The 22,922-nt window shown below is 54.9% G+C and overlaps 1 protein-coding gene across 2 annotated transcripts in view; it reads right to left on the bottom strand.

Annotated features, from left to right (window-relative positions):
• Window positions 1–22,922, bottom strand: part of Unc5a (unc-5 netrin receptor A) — a 55,699-nt gene that overhangs the window by 14,321 nt on the left and 18,456 nt on the right. For both annotated transcript variants that reach the window (XM_032884664.1, XM_032884666.1), the window contains exon 2: window positions 692–913. In XM_032884664.1, the coding sequence (XP_032740555.1) occupies window positions 692–913 (222 nt within the window). The remainder of the gene's footprint in view (window positions 1–691; window positions 914–22,922) is intronic.

The raw sequence follows: 22,922 nt of genomic DNA, 5'->3' as shown, positions 1-22,922 counted from the left end.
TGAGTCTTCTTGGGTCTGCGTCTCTTTTCAGCCTCCACACTGGCCCAGGTGTCACCATAGCTCTGTTCACATCACCCTGTGGTCTGAAGTCCCATAGGTCAGGGGTATTCCTTGGGCTCCCTCATGCACCCTAATTTCTGAGCCATGACTGGAATATCTGTGAGCCCCAAGGAAGCCTTAACTCTGCTCCCGGCTGACTAGGAATTCATTTTATTGTCTGCCACTCTCGGGGGACTGTGCTCCCAGCAGAGGGGGTGTGATGTAAGGCAAGCATGCTTGAACAGAAAGCGGAAAACAGAGAATGAGTTCTTATGTGGAACCCACTCCCTCCCACCCTGCTTCTCTGCAGGAGCCTTGGGCCAGGCTGCCCTGATTTTGCGCAGCCATGTTCAGACTCAGATGTATCCCACGTTGCCACTTTTTGCTTAGAGACCCCGGGGCACTTCAGTGGATGAGTGGGTGGGGGGCTTCCCAAGCTGATGTTGGGTGGGGGGGTCTTCTAGAGAAGGCCTTTGTGCATTCATTGTGTGGCAGGTGTGGGGGAATCTGTCCTGCCTGTTGATACCGAAGGCAATTGGCCAGCAGGTGGCTGCACCCTGGTCTTGCTGCTTGCAGGGGCTCATAGACCCTCAGGGTCCCCTGAGACCTCTCCCTCAGCCGCCTCCACCCAGAGACCCCACTGGGGACTCACCGCTGCTGCTGTCGGTGCTGCGTTCGATTACGTGATCTATCTGGCGGACCCATTCCCCATTGCATTTGAAGAAGATCTGGGTGGCGGGCACAGCCTTGCACACCAACAACACCGGCTTGTTCTTGACAATGTACACGTCCTCAGGCTCTACCAGGAAGTGGGGCAGCAGGTCGGGGTTGGCACCGGGCACTGGATTGGCCACCGTGGCACTCTGCTGGGCACCTGCGACAGGAGGAAGGGGAGACAGATGTAAGCCTGGTCTTCCCTGAGCCTGGCAGGGGCAGGCGGCTGGCGTAGCAGAAGTCCAGCTTTGGATGGAACTGAGGGACTAATAAGCCACGGGACACCCTTTCTGAGCCCGTGTCCTCCTCCTCTGCAAATTAGCACAAGAAAGGACCCAGGACTTTCTGAAGGTAGAGGGGCGAAGCAAGGCCAAGGCAGGTATCAGCTCTCCGGAGGTCTCAGACTCAGGATAGCAATGGAAACTGGATATTCTTCCATGGGAAGTTTTAAGATTGGGCCAGGAAGGCACTTGTCCCAACAGATCAGTGGTCCTCGACCTTCCTAACACTGCAACCCCTTAACCCAGTTCTTTATGTTGCGGTGACCCCCGCAACCGAAAAATCATTTTCGTCGCTCCTTCGTAACTGTAATTCTGCTGCTGTTAGGAATTGCAATGTGAAGATCTGTGTTTGCCGATGGTCTCAGGTAACCCTTGTGGAAGGGGTTGCAACCCACAGGTTGAGAACTGCCGATCTGGGTGCCGGTGAAGGGCCTTGACATTTAAGATATTAAAATACCGTGTGAATGGAGAGAGACGGGAAGGTATTCAGGATGTAGTTCTGAGGGGCAGCAAGGGGTGCTGGGCGGAGCTACATTATGGAGGGCTGGGGAGGGGAGGAGCGGGGAAAGGCCTGGGAGACAGGGCTGAGGGGGGCCATGACAGAGTGGAGACCAGGAGAGTCCTCATGGAAGTTCCAGGGCCTGCACCACTTCCCGCCTATTCATGGAGACCTGAGAATGGGTTTTCTTCTCATTTGAATCCAAACCTACAACCACCCCACCAGTCATCTGTCACTAATTACACAGGTAATTGTCCCTGAGGCATGCAGTGGAGTTAAAACCCCCATGTCTGCAGGACACCCAAAGGTGTGGAGGGTGCTGCTCCAAACAGACCCCCGCTGGCCTGGCCAGCCCTCAAAGCTGCAAGGGATTTTCCACCAATGCGCAAACTAATAGGGGCCTCTAGGCACAAAAGTGGGGAAACTCCCCAGAAGCGCGGCTGCGGTCTGGTGCTGGTGAGTTTGGGAAGTTAGGTGAAGTCACTGATTTTCCATCTGTGAGATGGGGTCACACCACACCGGTGGACTCTGGAGGTTCCTCCTGAGATTGGCTGCTCTGAACCACCTCCTCAGGGAGGCAGAGGCCACCCACTGTGCTCCTTTGCCCTCCCTCCTCTCCCCAACCTCCCAGACCCCTCTGCTGCCACCCCGTTCTTTGTTCTTTCCTCCAGTGACTGTGGCTGTCACCACCTCCTGGCATGTTCCAGCAAGGCGGTAATGAAGGCCAAGTGCACAGGCAGTCAGTGGAAATGGAGTCCCAGACCACCCTCTGTTGGGTCCGTGTTAGGCTCAGGAACGTGGAAGATTTGGACAGATAGAGGAAAACTCACCCCTTTCATTGCCAGATATGAGGACCCAGAGATGAGGTCCTTATCACAGAGCCTCAGTCAGGAGAGTCATTCTATCAGTGTGTGTGTGTGTGTGTGTGTGTGTGTGTGTGTGTGAGAGAGAGAGAGAGAGAGAGAGAGAGAGAGAGAGAGAGAGAGAGAGAGAGAGAGAGGGAAAAGGGAGAGAGGGAGGGGAGAGGGAGAGAGGGAGAGAGAGAAAAGAGAGAGAGAGAGAGAGATGGAGCTTCTAAGCAGGTGCTCTACTGTTATGCTCCACCTACAGCCTTCACACTCAGGAATACAGGCTTGAGTCTGGCTCCCTGCCACATCCTAGGGCTCATGCAGACCTCTTGAGGTCTGGAGGGTGGAGAGGAGAATTGGAGGGGGACGTGGCTCAGGAAGCAATTCTACGGTGAAGGTGCAGGGTGAATGCTGGTAGGCACGCTTGCTTCTCGAGACATGGGCAAGCCACAGCGTCTCAGTCGTCCCCAGGACTGCGCACATGGATGGCCAAGCTAGCCCCAAGGCTAGCCCTGTAAGGAGCCACCACGGTTCTTCAGGGCAGGTCTGGGCTTGCCTCGCCCCCTCCTTCTCTGGCAGAGGCTCGACATCACAGCTGGTACCTGTCTCTTTGCTCAGAGCTGGATGGGCAGGAGTCCCCCTGCGGGACGTGAGGCAGAGAGTGGGTGCTCAAGTCTCCCGCCTCTCTATCGATCAGTGCAGCAAGTCCTACTCACGTCAGCCGCCCGCTGAACCCAGCACAATCCCTCATGTCTGCATTTAACTGCTAATGAAAAATAAATGTACTGTGACCAATAAGGGACATAGCTCACTTCTCCAGGGCCTCCGTCACGCCACTCTGGAGTGGCCTCCCTCCCACTTCTGGGGTGAGGGTATTTATCAGGAGGCCCCAGGGGGACCCTCCAGGCTGCAACCCTGCCCTCTATCAAGGACACTTATGGGTGTGTGGTAAATTTAAGTCATATCCTCTAGGGACAGGAGGGTGCTGTCTGGGTGGTCAGAGCTGGCTTCTCTCTCGCTAGGCCCTGTGGTGGGCGTCTGCACGCTGTCCCTGCCCACATGTTCAAGAGAGTTCTCTCACCTGAACTACACTGTCTGAGTAGCATGGTGAGCCTTTACTCCCCTTCCTGCCATGGTATGGGCCACTATGGTGGACATGCTTTCTATATATGGTGGACCCAGCACTACAACCTCAGACCCAAATGACCTCGGACCCTGTTGCTTCTGCTGTCTGCCTGTCTTGAGGTGGTGCCCAGGATGAGGCCAAGGCCCTTAGCTAACATCCCTAAGCACTCCATTCTGGCATCTGCCACCTTTCCCACGGGGCTGTCCCTCTCAAATCACCCCGAAAACTACACATCCTACCCTCCACAGCTGGGGCCCACCCTCACTGCCAAGGCAGCTCCTCACCATAAGTAAGTGGTCAAGGCTGCTGTCCCTTCAACCAACCCCCCAGTCCTGGTCCCTGCTGTCTGTCTCAAAGCTTCTTAGTATAGGTGCTCAACGTGGGGACTGGGGCTGGCTGGCTGCTGCTGACACTCCCCATGAGTGCTGAAGGCCAGACAGACACAGGGAAACTGTCCTGGGCACACTGTGACTGTAGGTGGCTCCTGGAGCTGTATGGGAATAAGCAAAGGCAGGTGCAGGGCGCACTGCCCCACGTGGAAGCCCACTTATCCCTAGTTTTCCAGAGGTTTCTCTGGGTGCCGCCTCCTGGGCTTTCCTGCCCACACAGGGTAAGGCTCAGCTGCCCTCTTGTAGCTCCATAATGACTCTCTGTTGGGCTCGTGCTCACTGGGGACTGCAGACTGGGTATGCAGATGGCTCAGGCCCCTGTGAGGAGTAGCTCCTGCCTCTTCAGGAGAGCTTGACTGCTTATATTGTCAGAAGCTGGTACTCGTGCTCAGCCTGTCCCCAGCAAGACAGGAGCAACGTTCTAGCGGTGGCTTGCCCCATGTCTGCTTGGGGATGAGGGGTGAGCATGTCCGCCTACATGCATGTGCAAGTGTGTGTCACAGAGAGGCAGACTGGAGGCCAGAGGATGGCAATTGCAAGCAGGGGGATCAGATGAAGCCCCAGGGCCAGTGGCAGAAAGGGACAAGAAAAGAAGGGTGCACCCTGCACCTGCCTTTGATACCGGGACCTAAAAGGTACACTTTAATTTGGCATTTGCACATGGAGTGGCCGCTGCATGCCAGAGGTCATTCTGGGCCTGGGACCCTGCAGGAGCAGGTAAACAGCCCTCTCCTAGAGGCCAGGGGAAGCAAAACCCAGCACTGCCCATGGTGACAGGGACCTGGGAGAACAGGGGGGAGGTGATGCTTCAGAGAAAGTAGAGAAACAGGGATCCAGAGGGAAGCAGGCTCAGGAGGGGACTTTTGGGCAATGCTCTAAATGCCAAACCCAGGCTAACGAGGGCTTAGGTTTAAACAGGAAATAGTAAGATCACAGGAAGTAGCTGGGCTTGTCTGAGGCCCACATGGCTAGAGCAGAGGGACTGGAGGTGTGTGTGTACACGTGTGTGTGCATGTGTTTATCTGTGTATGTATACACGTGTGTGCATGTATGTGTACACATGTGTTTGTGTGTCAGTATGTGTATACATGTGTGTACATGTGTGGATACACATGTGTGTTTATTTGTGTGCATGTATATACATCTATGTGCATGGATTTGTGTGTATGTCTTTGTGTGTGTATGTGTGTGTACACATATGTGTGCACGTGTTTATTTGTGCATGTGTATGTACATGTGAGTGCACATGTGTTTGTGTGAGTGCGTGCGTGCGTAAATGCGTCGTCGTCGCGTCTTTCGCGTCGCGTGCGTCGTCGATCGTCGCAACGTCTTGATAATGGCAATATTATGTGTGTGTGTGTGTGTGTGTGTGTGTGTGTTGGGTAGGGGGGTACCTCAGAGTTAGGACCCAGGAGGAACTAGAGATTTCACTCCTCAGGCTTTAGAAAGACTTCAGGGACATTACCTTGTGGGAGGGGCTCAGGGTGGGAGGGCGTGGATGGGCAGACAGTGGGTGCCGGCCCCTTTCTGTCCACCTGGGAAGTACCAGAAAAGGAGCCTGCTCCTCTGAGGGCTTGAGTCCACATCCTGTCACTGTGATTAATTCAACTGTCAACTTGCCACATTTCAGAATTGGCTTGGAAAAGAGTCTCCGTGAGGTACTGTCTAGACCAGGTTGTCTGGGGGAATGGCTCTGGGGGATTGTCTTACTAAATGGGAAGATGCAGCCCACTGTGGGCAGCACCATTCCCCTGGCAGGCCACCCTGACTCTATGAGAGCAGAGAAAGTTAGCTGAGTGTAAAGCACGAATTCATGCATTTTTTTTCCTTTCTGCTCTTGACTGGATGTGATGTGAGCAGGTGTTTGAACTCCTGCTGCCTTGAATTCCCCACGGTGATGGACTATAACCTGGAACTCTTTCTCCCCTAAGCTGGTTATTGTCTTCATACTTTTATCACAGCATAAATAAAATTAGGATAGTCACCCGCCCGAGCATCTGTGCCATCCCATGAGCCTTCTTCTGGGATTCAGGCTCCTGTGGACAGGCACAGAGATCTGGTTTGGATGGCAACAGAATGTTTGTTGAATGACTGAATGACCCCAATTTATATTAGCAATTAAAAGCTGTGCACAGTAGCCCTTCCTTCTTAGTCTATGGGAAGACCCAGAGAGCTGGCAGAGAAGCCCACAGGGAGCTGCAGGTACACACAGCATCCCTCACTGCAGGATACCCAGATCTACTCAGGTGCATCCGACAAGTCTCTCTCTGTGTGAGGCCGAGCCCCATGACTCTCCTCACTGCAGTAGGAAACTTGAGACTTTCCAGTGTAGCGCAGAGGCCCAGGGTGGGTGTGAACATGCTTTCAAATGTTTTATTTTTAAAAGCACCACGAAAATATGAGGTGTGATTAATCAAGCTATTAATGAAGCCACATTTACTGACTAAGGCTTCATCCCAGCCGGCAGGGTAGGAGGGGTGGGGGCAGGATGTCACCTGGCCTCCCACAGCTGTAGCCCGAAGCCAGCTCTTTCTCCAGCACAGCAGCACCCCGCTCCCTCTTCCTGCCACCTGCTCCTTCCCTCCCTGCAGAACCGGTGCACCCTGGTGGGGTGAACACAGCTGGGGCAAGATGGCCAGCTGCTTCTCAAAAGCCCTGTGTCCCAGAGGCTTATCTGTAGAGGGCGGTGGCTCTTTGCGGGTCCCGGTGGCCTCAGCTCCTCAGACAATATGGATGCCCCGGCAGACAGAGAAATACTGCAGAAAAATGTGCCCTCTGGGTCTAGTGCTTGTGCCTTCCCTCTGGCCTCACCCTGAGGATCCCTCTACATTAGGTGGCGTAATGACGACTTGAAATCCCTAAAGAGCCCTTTGCACATCCTGTTCTAGGCTCTGCCTCCTTCCAGCATTCTGGCTAACAGCACCTGATTTTCTTCCAAGAAAGCTAACACTCCGCAGGCCATGTGGCTGACTCCGCTCCTGGCTTCCTCTCCAATCACCCTGTCCGGCTCCTGGTCACGAAGATCCCCATCTGCAGAGATGGGAGTCCAAGACCTTGGTTAGGATGAGGCTAGAGCTCTGGGTGGCTCTGGGGTCGCTCCGTGGCCTTGTCTATCAGGGCAAGGCCAAACACAAGGTGAAGCAGGTTTGAAGCAGCAGCCGTGGCAGACGTCCAGCAAGGGGACAGGCTGATTTCCTGGCAGCCGCTGAGGCTTGAGTTGAGGGTGGTGCTGGGTTCCCAGCCATGGGGCCAGTGAGTTCTTTGCTTAGCTGAAGGCACCGGGAGTCAGGACCGTTTGCCCTGATGGCTGTTCACATCGTCTACCTTCCTGGACGGCTTCTGCCCAACCTGCAACACCTGCTCACACTTCCCTTCCACCAAAAAGCTTCCCTGACCACCAGTCAGCACCGGTCGCCCTCCTCAGAGCCCCCAGACAACAATTATATTGCCAGTTTTGAGCATGTGAGTTGTGCCTTGAGAACAGTGACTGAGTGTTTTTATCTCCCGCCTCTCTTCAGAGCTAGGCCAGCATCCGACACATGGCAAGTGCCCAGAGAGCGTTTGTCGAATGGGTGTTGAAGTCATCACTTGGAAAGGGACTGGAGCCCAGAGATAAAGGGCAGGAACTAGACAACACAAGCTCTTAAGGGCCGGCTCCATTTCCCTTCCAACCATTCAACAAATTAAAGCAGTTCGCAAGAGTCTCCAGGCCATAAGCCACAGGGTATGGTGGAGGAGGTAAGAGGGCACAGGAGCCTGGTGTTAGGCTTGCAGACTTAGGAGAGGCAGCTGCAGGACTCTTATTTTTCTTAAAGTCTATACAGGGATGCTTGCCTACAAGAGCCTAATATACAGGCTACGTTCTGGGAGGAGGGGGGAAGAGGTGAGGAGGGAAGGGAGACAGAGGGAGCGCAAGTAGAAGTATGGGAGATGGAGGTAACAAGTCTCTCCTTCCTGTCCTCTGCGGACCGCAGGTCTCGGGCACATGAAAATCTGTAGGGTTCCAGGTGGCATCTCAGAACTGCGAACTTGTCTGAAAGTGAAGGCAAGGTGCCGTGGGCCCAGGGATACACCCCAGGGGCCATTGCAGTCCCTAGAGACCTAGCAACGCTTGGCACTGCCTACCAACTGTTTCACACAACCTGGCTTGCAGACCCTGCACGACCCAGAAAGAGCAGCATCTCCCCATCTGTAGTGACCCTGCAGGCAGGGTCAGAGCAGTGACCCACTGGCCATCTGTTCTCCCAGTCGTGGCTCCCTGCTGCATGGGACACCCTGGGGACAGGTCAACATCCAGGCTTCGGTGACCACTGTGGTCCCTTCCACGTAGGATCACGCACAAAGAAGAGACAGGAGGTGAGAGACCTCACAGTGTCTCAGAAGGTATGGCTGTTCCGACCTGCTCGCAGACACATGCGTGCACACTCTCTGGTTTCCATGGTAATATGTGCATGAAAGTGTCACAGAAGCAGGAGCCACCTTCCCGAGACTGGAGGAAAGTCACCCCCTTCCCCAGTGGGCTCCAGGTACTTGGACACAAGGACACAGACACAGCATCGTGAAGACAGACAGACTGAACTTCCAAAGACGAGTGTGGCCAGACATCCTGCCCTGGCTGCTGCAGACCAGGCGTTAGTTGACAGATGAACTGCGCTTCTTCTAACTGCCTCTGTGAGACTGGCCACATACCACACAAGTGACAAGACAGTCACAATATGAGCATCACCTCAGCCTGGCTCTGCCGTACCCACCACTTCCCTTTCTACTCCTGTTTCTCAAACCTACAAAACTTATCTACCACGGGACCTTTGCACATGCCGTGTTCTACCTACAGCTCGTCACCCTTATTTCTCATGGCTGCCCCTCTTAGACCCTCAGTCTCAGCTCCACTGTCACCTCCTCTGGGAGTCCCCATGGCTGCACTGTTCAAGTGACCACTGCTAGCTCAACTGTTTCTCCATCTAGTCCCCAGGCACCGACCACAGACCGAGTGAGGCCTTCCGCTCTCTGTCTACATGTGACACACCAGCAGCTTCTGTTCAGCACCTGTGCAGGACCTGGTGAGGAGTGTGGCGTGCCCCGTTCAGATGTGAACTAACCCAGGTGCTCTAACTCTGTCAAGCACCCGCCCTTCAAGTAACACTGCTGCCATCGCTGGGAGCCCTCAAGCTTGCCAGCAAAGGGGACTTGGGAACTCTGGAGGACAGAGAGCTATCATGGGGGACAGAGCCTTGGGCCCTACTCAGAAACCTACCCCCTTCCGAAGGGGGCCTTGCCTCAGGCCAGAGAAATAGTTAATAAAACTGAGGTCTAAATAAGCATTTGATTAACAAACGATAAAATAGCTATTGTGTCCCTGAATTAAGCTGTAATTGTGGTTGATAATTGGCTGGTTAGAATTTAATAAGCTACAATTAAATAGAACGGAATCCGGGGTAATTATGTGGTCACAGAGCCCAGGGAGAAGGGGGGAAGGGGGAGGTAGAGAGGAGGCTTTTCCCTGCTTTGACTTTGCTGGTGGCACGTCGGTCGCTGTGGGCCCCCCGTCTGGTTTGCACAGGGGTGGAGATGGTGATGGTATGTGTGCCCGTGTACGGTGTGTCCTCCTCCGCCTGTCACCTGGCCATGACGGGTGCAGGTCTCTCGTCACCGTGCAAGGCAATACATGAACCCTGCCAGGGCCAGGCAGCTTCAGCTGAAGGAGACCCGAAAGAGCTGCTGGCATAGTTCCCTGCAGGGCGGAAGGCCAGGAGGGTGCTGGGAACATCGTAGAGGAGGGAGGCAGGCTGGAGAAGAGGAAGTCCTCTTGTCTGTCTAGTGAAGAGTCAGACTCAGAGAGGAAGAATGGCCACTCAAGGTCACACAGCGAGCCGGGGGCCTTCACAGACTGCCTGTGGATTAGAGACAACCCTACTGCCTGCGGGCTGGAGGGCACCCTCTCCATGTCAGCACCCAAGCCCTTCCCGTTTCCATCTGTGACCTCCGACAGGTAGACGTACTTACAGGCTATGTCAAGATGGCAGGCAGCAGTTCTACGGCTGTGGTCACAGCCCTGTGTGGCTGTCCCACGGCAGGCAGGTGTGGCCCCTGGGGCTGATAGATGGCCGCTGCCTATGCGGCTGTTTATGACCCCATCAGCCTTTTTTACAATGTTGCCGGCAGTTAATTTAATTAAAGACCCCGTCCTGGATGTGATGGTGTTTCATATCTCACTGGCTTAACAGAGCTCGGCCAGAGCTCGGCTGGAATGGCTCTGGGGTTGTAGAACCTCTTGGAAGAGACTGAAGGCTGTGGACACAAGGTGGGTCACAGCCATCGGGCCCTTGGACCCTGTGTCACTACAGGATCGTCACCACCCTGTGCACACTCATGTCACCATAACATGACTTGCCTTCTTATCTCAATCTGGTAAAGACCTGTTTCCACTCTACACCTTAGAGCTAAAGGCATGGATGCCCAGGGCTGTGAAGCAGAGACTCCTACCAGGCAGGCGAGTGGCTCACCAGGGTGTGAGTGGTCAGTAAGTCTTGCTGCATACAGTGCCCCAGGGGAGTGGCCTAGTTACCACCGCAGCAAATCCTGGGTAGAGCCTCCCAGAGCCACATTTGTTGGTGGCCTACTGTCCTCCTCAGCTATGCCCACACCGGCACAGTAACACTGAGATCACAGGTCTCCAGATAACAAGTGCTCCAGCTCTCACAGGTTAAATTCAGTACCTCATTCTTCATAGAGGGAGCAGAGGGGAAAGCAGACACTTAGTTGGGGACAGCTCCTACCTATGCATGGCTTCCTGGCTGGCTCCCTGGCTCCTTCCAAGGGGCACATTCCAAGTCAGCCTGGGGCTCCTGACACAGTCCTGACTTCCCCCGGACTCCTGTCAGCTGGGTCACCAGCTCTAGGCCCCTCAGCGAATCCTGGCCTCTGTTCACCCACTGTTCTGGCTTCCCTGTGTCTTCAGCCTCTCTCCTGACTACTCTGCTGCTGCCAGGCCTCCCGGTTTGCCTCATCCTCTCTCCCTAACCTCAGCTACAGCACCGCAGTGCTATTTCCAGAAATGAACTGAACCATACCTCACAGGGCAGAGGCCAGCTCCTGCAACTCCCACGCCATCTCGTGCAGATCCAGCCTGTACAAGCCCGCCATCCTACAGGGCACCCACTCACTCCCAGTGCTCCTAGCCCTATTAATTCCAGGAAGTCCATGTGACCTCCTGTAGCCCCACCCCCTCCTGGTGCCTCACAGCCTGGGCATGTGAGGCCTGTTCTTGGACCTTCAGGTGGCTGCATCCTCTTTCAGACTGCACACTCTCCAAGGCACACCCAGGTCCACAGAACCTTGTCTCAGCAGTGTCCTGTCTGAGGCCAGTGATGACAGTCCCAACTCCGTTCTGTCTGGCTGTGTGATTCCCCAGCCGGCCAATTTCCTCTGAGTCGGAGTGGCAGCGGCGGGACTGGGTCTGGGGTGGTTCCAGGCTAGGGTTGGAGAGATAGAGGGGACAGTGCTGTTCCCACCCAGCTCAGTCCAGGAACTGCCACCACCGACCGGGCAGGCTGGCTGAGAAGCTGGAAAACCACGCTGGTGTGGAACCTCCCACAGTAAAATGCTGACAACTGATTTAAACATTTTAGACATTGTGTTGGCCAAACAAGCTGGCAGGCCGAAGCCGGACTAAACAATGCCCGAGGTCAGGTCTCTCAACTTTACAAATTAGGGTCACAGCAGGGCAAGGGGGAGTCCCCTCCCTGGCCACACACCCTGGCTCTGTTACCACCCCTCTGCTCGGCTTCCCCACCCCTGCTCCTCCTGGCCAGCACTCACTCTCTCTGGATCCATTCCCTCTGCAGTGTGGATGGATGCCCGAGGCCAGGCAGAGAGGTGGGGACTCAACCGCCACCCACAGGTGCCCGAGGCTTCATTGTGATTAGTTTGCATCCATCTTTAGCTGAGGCCTAGACCTTGTCCCTTCTAGAGGCTGAGGGACCACAAGAACCATGTGATACTCTCAGTCTTGCTTCAGATTGTAACCAGGGAGGCAGCGGAAGGTTGCAGCAGACAGGGGTAGAGGCAGTGTGAGCTGTCGACCCCAGAGAGGAAATTCAATTAAAAAACACTCCTCATCTGGGAGTGAAGGAGCCCAGGCCCGGCTCCATCCTTCGAGCTGGGAACAGGGTGTCTGACCACGATCATCACAACCCTGACAATATAGTAATGAGCCTTCACCCCATTTTAATTATCCTCTGTCCAAATAATTACCAGCTTGTTTATTTCACTTAACAGCAGCCATACTTTTTCTCCTAATATCGATTTCCATGTTTCCTTGGTTGGTTCATTATCTCTCCTACCCCTTTAATAGGCTCCCGAGGTCTTAGGTAAGATGAGAAGAAGCAGAGGGGAGCTCAAGGAGGAAGGGAGAGGTGGGCGAACCCTTACTGTGCAGCCTGAGGTGAGCCACTGCCCTCTCTGGGCCTTGAGTCCCAGAACCCTCACTCCCTTCACACTCTCTCATCAGGGTGGGTGTTTTAAAATGAAAAAAAGGAGGGAGAAGGTGGTGGCAAAAGCTATGCGCCCTCTCTGTCAAGGGCCTCTGAAGGGACAGGCAGAAAGAGAGTCAAGGAAAAGATCGGAAGGAATCCTGGAGGGGTGGGGCACTAAATGCCAACTGGGGCTAGGGAGGCCTTGGGGCAGAGGCCTGGTTTTCTCTGGTTCTCTAGGAGATTCACCCCACAGCAGCCTAGCCCTCCCTGGGTCTGTGCCCCATCCTTGGCTTCTGCCTCACCTTGCTTCCTGTCACCATGGAAACACAGGCGATGCCATGATGTCACCTGAGTTGCAGAAGAGCAGCCCATTTCTTTGGTGTGGGTGTGGGGGCAGAGCAGTGAAAGAGAGGGTCAGGGCCTCTTTAGGTGAAGATTTAGAACTTTCTAGAAGAGGTCATGTGCTCTTTAATAAATCACTAGTAACTGCATGAATATTTAAATCTTAATACAAATCTGAAGTGGTCCTGGTAGGGACAGCACCTACCACCCCCCCCAGGTATTTATGGGTATTGGGTGGAGATATATAAAAGTTGGTAGCAGTCTGACTGAACTGCTGTTACGCTGCCGTTATGTGGGTAATTGGGAGTGAGAGACAGTGCCCATGGATATAAATTACCTACAGTAAACTGAGGGCATTAACTGAGGGCTTATTATCAATTATCTCTCGCTTGTTCCCCTTAAAACGAACTTTAAGTGTATTAATGAGAAAATTTATGGGTCTTAATGAAATGGGGGAGGGTGTACAGAGGCTGAGCCCCTCCCCCAAGCTGGCCACCCTGGGACACTCAGCGGTCCGGTCCCAACTGCTGTGGGACACTGTGCTACACCAAGCTCTACCTACTCTTTCCAACCGTCTCCCAACCCTGACCCCAGGGACAGGCACCATGGCACAATGGTTGTTTGTTCATCCAACAATTCCCACCAGGGCCTGCTGCTGCAGGAGACTGAGGGCAAGGAGACCTTCATCTGCCCCCTGAGCACAACGTGGGCACTGCCATCAGAGCGGCACAAATGGAGTGTGGCGGGGGATGGGAGGGCGGGGGGGTTGGGGGGGAGGCTGGTTCTCTTCCCAGGCTTGGAGGCTGCTCCCAGAGGAAGCCGGGGGCAGAACCTTTGTGTATCTGTGTGTCCACCCCACTCCTTAGCACGTCTGTCCCCACTGAGATGCACTTCAGACACAAGCAGCCACAGGCTGGCTTGCTTCAAGGTCGGCTCGACCTCCTTCTGGTCCAATTCACCGCCCGGGAGCCTTGGCTCCCTCTGGTCCCCAGCGCCAGGACTGCTGACTGACTCTGCTCTCCTTGGCTTCTCCTGACACCAAATGGGGTGCTGGACCCTGAGTGGCAGCTTAGAATTGCCATGTGGGGCAAAATCGGGCTTGACCTCTCTCCCTGGAGCCTACCCATTGGTGGGGGACAGACCCCCGTCATCAGCATGGCCCTGTCAGATGTGGCTCAGGGCCAACAGCAGCAGATCCCCGGGGAACGTGATCTGGGTGCCTTGGGCAGGTTCCTGCAGTGGGCATTGCCAGGCTGTCTAAGACGCCACGACACAAGGAGTCTGCAAGAATGGCCTTCAAGGTCAGAACACCGATCTTTGGAGTCTCTGTCCCCATCCTGTGTCTCTGCCCCTCACTGAGTCATGGGCCCAGTGCTATGGGTCTGATGGTTTCCTGAGGCTCCTCCCTCTCTCCCTGGGCCCTTCTTCTTGGTCCACTCTTTGTTCTTAAAGAACAATGGGCGTCACACAGACCTCAGATGAGGACATTTCTCCTCTGCTACCCTTTGTGGCTACCGGGGAGTGAGGGGTGTGAGCAGCTTCTCCTACGCCATAAGCATTATCCGGGCTGGAAACCTGATGGCTGTGACTTTTATTTCTCCTGTCCTGTCACAGCCACGGAGCCATTGCTCTCCCAGTTCGGTTCTGCCTCTGGGCCTTGGTATCTGCTGTTCTCTTTGCTAAGGATGTTCCCACACATGTAGCCCCTATGCTCAGTACTTCCTCAAGAAGTGCCCCCTCCCCCACGTGCTTGTCACGCTTCGGTGCCTGCCCTCTAAAGGGATCTACGCTGCACTGCTTTTTTACCGTCCGTCCGCCTGACTCGCTTGCCAACATGGCCAAGCAACCCAGAGGTCCTCAGTTCACGCTGCCAAGGGAACGGATAGCTCCCTGGGCACCCCAGGCTCTGCGCTGCGGAGGAATTCAGGGTGCTTTCTGTGTAGCAGGAGAAGTTGGCAGGCACAGAGGGGGCAGCACATAGGCCTTGTATGGGGAGCAGACGGTGTCGGAGGACACGTCAGGCTGGCTACTGCAGAAGCAAGGGTGTGACACTTGGTGGCAGTTTCATCGATGGCCGTGACACTGGACATGGGAGACCAGAGAGGGGTCAGACCCAGAGAAAGGGTGACAGTGTCTCCTAGCAGGCAGTGGGAGGCCCTAGAGAGGCGATAACACCTGCGCAAAGCATCCGGGCACAGGTTTGAGGCCAGGTGAGGCAGAGCAGAGAGCAAAGATGACTGCCATCCCCTTCTCAGCTGACTGAGTGGATGTCGGGTCAGCCAGGCATAGACAAATAGCCTACCAGTGTACTGTTGAGGGAGGTGGGGAGGGGCTCCTCTGACAAGCTGCTGCGGCACCAGCTCGCTCTGTGGTGGGGCCTGCGTGTAACGGCCTGCTAGCTGAGAGCACAGGTCAGGGAGTGCACAGCTGGCACGGAGGTCCGATGCCAAGAACCCTTATGGATGGGGTAAGTCACTGAACCATGGTGCTGTGCATGCCTGACTCCAGTCGCATAGCAGCAGATGTAGTCCCTTTTCCTCAGGGCAGCAGTCCACTAGCCTTAGGCTCCAGGGTCTGACCAACCAGGAAAGACCTCATGCAGCTACACACAAGCACCGCTCTTCTGCCTCCTCCTGAAGGCATGGAAGGGGCCTCATGCAGGCCCACACCCCCCTGACAGCCATCTGCAGAACCCCTCTGGCCCTCCCACAAGCCTGCTAGAACCAGAGGGCACCGGTTGAACTCAGGTCTTCAGTGTCCCCCTAACTCACTGGGGACACAACTGCAGTGTCTCAGTGGAAGTACACCATCTTTCCGCTGCCTCAGGCCAGGCATGAGGAGGACTCAGGAGAGCAGGGCCCTGGCCCCACAAGCGAGCAGGCGGGTGGTGTAGATCCTGAATCCTTACTCAGAAGAGGTCGTCCCATGGCTGTCCTGCACCCTGGTGTCTCTTGGGGTCCCAGGATCTGTCCTGGGGGTCTGCCAGCACCTAGGGCCTCAGATCTGTCCTCTGATACTACCATTACCTTGACCTGAGTTTGGTTGTGTTTATTTTTAAAGTGCCTTATCCACCCCACCCCGTTATGCAGCCTCCGTGTGCTTAACTGTCTCCAGCCTCGGGGGGCCTCTCCCTCTCCCTCTCCCCACACCCCCACCTCCTGCCTCTGTAAACACTCGTCTCCTCTGTGCCTATAATTAGCCCCAAACAGAATAATTCATAACAAACTTTATTTCTTGTGGCATCTTTCTTGCTAATGTGTCACTGAGCACCTCTCAGCCTCAGCAGGAGGGAAAGCCAGTCTGAGGCGGGGTTTGGGGGATGAGAACCCTGCCTACCCCCAGCAAACACCGATCCTGTGACACCTGCCTTTTCTAGACCGTTACCGCAACGGACGTGTGTAGCCATGTCTGGCTTCTTCCACAGTGTGCCCCGCTTCTGCAGTTTGCCTGGGCTGCTCTCTGCACACCCAGTGACCCTTTCTGCTGCTGGACAGCGGATCACGACGTGGGTGGGGCGCAGTGCGGTCTGCCCGTTCTCTCAGGTTCTTCTGTGAGCAACCTCTGCCGGCCACAGCCGCCCTGCTGAGTCCGTGACTCTGCCTTTGCACTGTGCTTTCTCTCTATTTACCGTGACATCTCAGACACTTGTCTCAACAACTTTGTGATTCTTGCTATTCCCACTTTGCAGATGACAAACCACAACATCTGTTGGGTCATACAGCGAGATACGGCGGAGCAGGACTGGCTGGCTGGCGTCTGCCCTAAGTCTCTGCTCTGCTGTCACCCACAGCTCCTCTGGGTTCGGCCCAGAGTGAGGCACTCCAGTGCTGGGTGGAACTGGGACCCGATGGTTAGAGGCCCCAGTCCCAGTCCCAGTTCCTCCAGGGCTGGATGTACACGCCAGACTGCCATGTCCCGGTCTGCCGTCGACACCCACGATGGCCTTTGTCACTAAGAACCTCTGTAGGTAGAAGGAAGTAAATCAGAGCTGACCCTGGGTCCTTGCTATGTTGGTTTACCGTTACGATGAGCTCTGAGTCAAAACTGCCTCTGGTGTTTCCACAGCCAGACAAGTATGGCCAAGTCCTGGCACCTCCGCTCAACCAAGCCACACCCCATTCCTGGTGAAGGAAGGGATGGGGTGTCTTAGCTAGATAGGAAACGAAAACTACACAGAATGAGGGGTGTGACTTTGGCCTCCTCTGCCCTGCACTCCTGGAGGGCAGTAGCTTTTCTGGCACCCTTGAGCCAAGCCCTCAGTATGGGCCATGGGGATGGGTCTCCCCTTTGGTGCCATTTGTCCCAAACACAAGAGGTGCTTTTGAAGTTGACCTAGACCCAGTCAGTCCTCTTGGCTCAGATTCGGAGAACAGACAAGCGAGGTCGGGTGGAGGAATCTCCTTTTCCCTTAAAGCTGGCTTCCATTAGGCATCGCTCGTGGGACTCCCTGGACATCGAATCCTCACTAGGCTCACTGCCACTCCAGCCATGCACAAAGCCAGCAGCCCCTTACAGGATGGGCTCTCCAGAGGGGAGAAGGAGATGAGGAGGTGGTCCCCTCAGAGATCCTGGGCTCTGATCCTTGGTTCCCTAAGGACGCTATGAGACAGGCTGGTGGGAATAACTGCTCTCTGCTCTCACACTGTGCCCCAGTTCGCATCCCAGCCCCATGTCCTCATGTCCCTCACAAACTCCCCCGATGCCTCACAGCCCCCCCACAACTTCCTCCCTCTGACACTCTGCTCTTCCTTTCCCTGCGGCCCTGTGCAGCTCTGTGGAAGAAGCAGGGAAGAGGAGAAAGACCGGGCCACCACCTCCACGCACACCCTGACGCCAATGTGCAGCCACAAGGTCAAGAACTCGCAGGCCAGAGCAAGCCCAGACCGTGTGATTCGGGCACAGCACTGCTCTCCCTGACCAGTGGCCTTCTTGGGGTGTACTGATGCTGTCATCGCACCCCACTGAGCCAGTGTGGCCATGGCCATCCATTGCTCCAGTCCTGGGATGCACGTCCACCCTCCCCATTTCTTGCAGACCTTGTCACAAGCTCAGGGCTTCTTGGCTCCACCCACCCTCCTCTGATGCCAGAAGGGTGGGGCCACAACCGAGGAGCATTCACTTGAGTGGGAGCCAACCAGGTAGCTACACCTTATGAGTGGATGTGATGTCAGAGAGATGGTTGGCAAAAGGGTCTCCTTTGAAGAGCACTGGCTATCAGCAGGGGGGATGGCTGGTCACAGCAAGCCAGGCAGGGAACAGAGAAGGGGACAGCAGCTCCATTATTGGATGCCTTTAGCTGCATCCCTGGTCTCTGTCCCTCCTTTCCTCACAGACAGCAGCTCCATTTCTTTGAGGAGTCCACCACTGTTCCATTATTAGCCAAGCGGTTTGACTGGAACTATGACTTGTGAGCTCCAGGAGGCATCCTGATTGGCTCCAGTCAACTGTGTCTCTTGTCTTGGGAGTGGCAGCTACTTGAACAGGCATGGGAAGGAGTGAGTGTAGACCTAAGAGTGGGATAAAGAACTGAGGGCCGGAGCTGCTGCAGCCACCCTGTCACCAGAGGGTATGGAGAGACTTCAGGGCTGAGAGAACAGTCCAGGGTGACCACGCCTAGGGATCAGCCTTCCCCGGTCAGTGCTACCTGTGGGTTCTTCGGTTGCAAGAATTGGTAACACCCACTTACTGTTTAAGTCTATTTGAGCTGAGTTTCCTATCATACTGCAACCAGAAGATTCTTAACCGAGAAGCTAGCTTGGCTAGAAAGCCTAAAACACTAGCAGAGAGGCAGGAAGATGAATCTGGCAAGGCAGATCAGAAAGGAACTCGAGTAAAGGACATGCTATTTCTTGAGGCACTGGGGAGCTGAAGAACGCTTTTATTAAGAGGGGACTGGTTCCCCGGCATCCCACAGCACCATCAGAATGAGCCTCACGGAGCCCTGCTTCCTACCTCACTAGCCTCTTAGCAGAGCCAGGTGTGTTAAGAAAACGTGGTAACAGTATTAGTCCACTTTTTGGTTACCGTCACAGAGTATCTGAGGCAGGCTAACCTTATAAAGAAAGAGGTTTCCTCAGCTCCTGGTTTTGTGGACCTTGAACTTGCTAGGACAAACGAGCTGTATCTCCCCACCCTTTCGTCCACAATTGTGGACGTTGAGAAGCCTTCCTGGTTCAACCTCTGGTGAGGATCTCTTGGAAGCTGATAGTAGATCTCAGTAGTAGACGTGTGCCTGAGAACAGGTCGGGCCACCACACAGGAAGCCAGAGCACTGAGGAGGCCACCTGTGTTCTTTATAACCAGCCTTGTGTGGGAGCCAAGGGGTCCGTGGATACTGCTTTAACCTCATCTGAGAGCAGAGCCTCCAATGTACCAAGAACATCTCCGCAGACCCCACTTCTTAAAGGGCCCACTACCCTCTTCACTACTGCACTGAGGAGCAAGCCTCCAGCATGGGGGGCACTTGGGCCACACCAAACCACAGCAGCCACTTCATCTGGGCAAAGATCTGAGACGTTTGTTCAGTGGATGCCTACAGGATGAGAGTCTCTACCCACAAAGGGAGCTCCACACTGGACGGCCCTTGTCAGTAACTTCCTCATGAGACAGTGTCCGGCACACAGCAGGGGCGAATTCCCCCAGAGAGCTTTTAGGGGTGCTGACAGGGACCCCTCAAGAGCTAGCAGAGACCTTAAGGCAGGGCACAGGTCTAATTAAATCGGCTTTAAGTATGTGAAAGGGACCGGGAGCTGTCCAGGGACTGAACCACTGTCCATGGTACTAAGGCACCAGTCCTGGCGAACTTCACAGCCAACCGACTCTGTGTTTGCTCAGAAAGAACTAAAAGCATCTTGGGAACCTGGGTGGGAAAGTAGACTCCATAGCCCTTCTGTCTCTGTTCATCCCACTCCCAGAAGGCCTTCTGCGTGAGACAGATAACCTGGCAGAGACCCAAGCAGCCTGCTTTTTCTTCCTGACCATGTCTCTATTCTGGTGCCCAAAGCTTTCTAGGATGGTAGGTCCCTAAAGGGCTCAAGCATCAGCCCAATCCAGAAGCCTCTGCTGGGACTCTGGAGAAGCAAGCCAGGCAGAGACGGGCAATGGGGGGGCAGCTGGAGAGACTGGCTGGCCACCAATCGTGGTCCCTGGAGAGCCTGGCAGGGTTCAGTCTTCACCATCTCATGGTGCACAGAGGGAGTGGTGGCCTCCCTATGATGCTGAGTGGGAGACAGAGGCCGGCACCACTGAAAGTGCAAACATGGGTGTGTGGCTAGAAAAAAATCCACGGGTCGGAGGTCAACAGGAGTGCTAGAGTGGGGTGGGGGAGCAGGGGTGGGGATGAAGGGTTCAACATGGGGGCTGGGGTATCTGTGGGGGTCAGCGGATGGGGTGGAGAGGGACCTCAGAGCAAAAATGGGCTGTAAGAGGGGAAGCAGCCCCATCAGATGGGAAGACGCTGTACGTGCCTCGCTGCAGACTCGCACGCGGACAGTGCAAGCAGGTGGTCATAGCTGCCCAGGCTTCCTGCTCTGGTGGGACTCCCTCTCTGACATCGTCTTCATGGGGCAGAGGCCTCCTCACATTCTAATTTTGCCCAGGAACCATTCTGGCTCTGCAATCCACGAACTTATCTAAACCCTTCTGGAAGCAATTTTATATTTTCAGCCGGTATCACCTCTAGGGGAAATGATTTTCAAAGTTTGTTCCCTGCCGAGTACAGCGGGATTTCCTGTTATTGGTTTTAAACCTGCCTTCTCCTGAGCTTGGTTGGGGGCCGGGATGGGGAGGGGGCTGCCTGTGAGGCAGCAGTCGAGTCAAGGAGCGGAGTGGCCCCTTCTCGCTGATTTTGTAGACGTCTATGTTTCCCCACAGACTCTTCTCCCTGAGTTTGTCCCAGGTGGACCAGGCTGAGTGTATGGACTGGTCTCCTTTCCACCCAGCTGTCTCGACAGTCACTCAGCTCTCGGGAACGTCACCATCACTGCTGCCTGCACAATGTCAGCCGCTCTCACATCTCTGGAAGGCCGGGCTCTCGCTGGGGATCAGTGCCTCCATTCTACAGATGTGCAAATTGAGTTACCGAGGCACACCAGTCAATCTGTGGCCGACATGCCTATCTCAACTCTACCAGGTGTACCTCCCACACCGGGCTGCATCGCGGGTACATCTGTCCTCAAGCCTGGGATGGGGACGGGAACATGGATGACTTCTCCAGCTCCCTTCTTATCCTGTCTAACACCCACTGCTGTCCTTCTGTGACCCCAATCCCTTCCACCTAGACAGCCTCCATGATGTGACCCCAATCCAAATTCAGTGCCGTCCTCTGCCCAGCCCGATGCCTTTGAGGTAAGGCCTCCCTAATCCACCCTTCACGAGCCTGGCATTTTACACTACCCGAAAGAGTTGAGATTTAACTGCAAACTCCATGATTTTATCATACGTAAACAAACTCTTCCAGATATTTTATTTGAGAGAGAGAGAGAGAGAGAGAGAGAGAGAGAGAGAGAGAGAGAAGAGCTTTGGTTCTTTGCCCAAAAGCACATCTCCCGCTTCTCCACCAAGAAGGCTGTTTAGCTGTCCGATCTTTTGTTTTTTTTTTCTTTCAGTTCGTCAGCTCTTTATCGATGAAAAAAAAAAAAAAGCCAGTTGCTTTGAATTCCAGATGAGTCCATTTCTGAGACATTTTTATACAGGGCTGCCTCTACACTCCTGCTCAGGTGCACATGTAGCTATGTGCATCTCCACACCGCCCTCCTCCCCGCTCAACCACACACCTGCACGTCGGGAGCTCAGAGCTGTCCTCTGCAGAGCCCAGTTAGCTCATAGGTTTGACAGGAGGGAAGGAGACGGAGCTAGGCAGGAAATGCCAGCACAGGAGGGAAACGCATGAGAGGCTATGGCTCATCTGTAACCGTGAGAAAGGATCAGAGGCTCTCCTGAAATTTGGACCTCGGCGACTGGAGAATTCTGGATGAAGGCTACTCCTGACCACCGGTGGGGATCCAATGGCTCCCACCCAAGAGCGTTTGTAAGGGACTTGCATACTGCATTGGCCAGCAGCCACTGTTGACAGGGAAAGACAGGACTGGCAGGAAGCCCTGAGTGTCCCCCTGTGGGGGGCTGGCTGTGAAGGGCAGGTTTCCTGAGCTGGCAGCAAGGTCACCTTCACCCATGGGCACTTCCACTCCCATTGCCCAGGGCCAATGTCCACTTGTAGGTGTACAAGCCATCAAGGCCGTATCCTCAGGCCCAAGTTCTGTCCTCCCAAGTGACCCGGGCCAAACCCCACCTTTCCTTGGCAGTGCTGCTCATAAAGTTGAGGTCCTTGCCAGCAAAACAGAACACTTCCATGAGACACAGTGGCCGCTCGAAGTCCCGAAGACATGGTGGCTCCCAGCCATGTCATACGAGTGCCAGAGAGGGCCCACATAGGACCAACTGTCCCCTTCGGCCTGCAACCTGCCTTGTGGCTGCAGCATTGCTCAGCCGGTGTTTGGCTTCACCACTGGTGCAGGACAGGCCCAGACTGACAGCAGTGCTGGCCCAGAACAGCAAGGCTGATCCCGCAGGAGCCCTCACAACAAATGCACTGCTCCTCAGAGACCCAGGAGGGAGGAGATGCTGGCAAATTGAATTGTAATCAGAGACTCCATCTCACAGCTTCTCCCTAAGAGCCTGGGCTGGGCTCACAGGGACTCCGGTAGAGGGAGGGAGGGGTGAGGGGAAGTGGGGAACCATCCAGAGACAGGACAGAAGGGGAGAGAGTGTTTCCCTGGGCCAGCAATAGCAAACTCTGCTGTTTCTTGCCATTCTGATATCCCATCTCTCTGGCTCCCTTTTTCCCTCTACTCTTGGCATTTTTCTTCCCCTTAAGGTCCACGGAAGAGAAGACTCAATAGAAAGATCTTTAAATGAATGGCCCCTCCCCAGCCCTGGGGAATATATTAGAGGCTCAAGTGATGGCCGAAGCGGGACAGTAATCCAGGGAAGACAGGGAGACGAATCAGACAGGCTGGCCCACTAATGCCGTCCATGCATCACCGCAGGGCCTGAGAGCAGAGAGTCACTTCTCAGCCACAGACAGGACAGGGACGGGGGGGGGTCTGCCTCAGCTCCTTTGTTCTCTTCTGCATGCCTGACAGCGTGTAATTATTTCATGTCTTCATCTGTTCACTGGGGTGTTGCCTGCCCCCTGCACTTGAATATCAGC

Source organism: Rattus rattus, chromosome 14, assembly GCF_011064425.1.
Source record: "Rattus rattus isolate New Zealand chromosome 14, Rrattus_CSIRO_v1, whole genome shotgun sequence".
Taxonomy (NCBI): Eukaryota; Metazoa; Chordata; class Mammalia; order Rodentia; family Muridae; genus Rattus; species Rattus rattus.
This window is presented reverse-complemented; position numbering and strand designations above follow the sequence as displayed.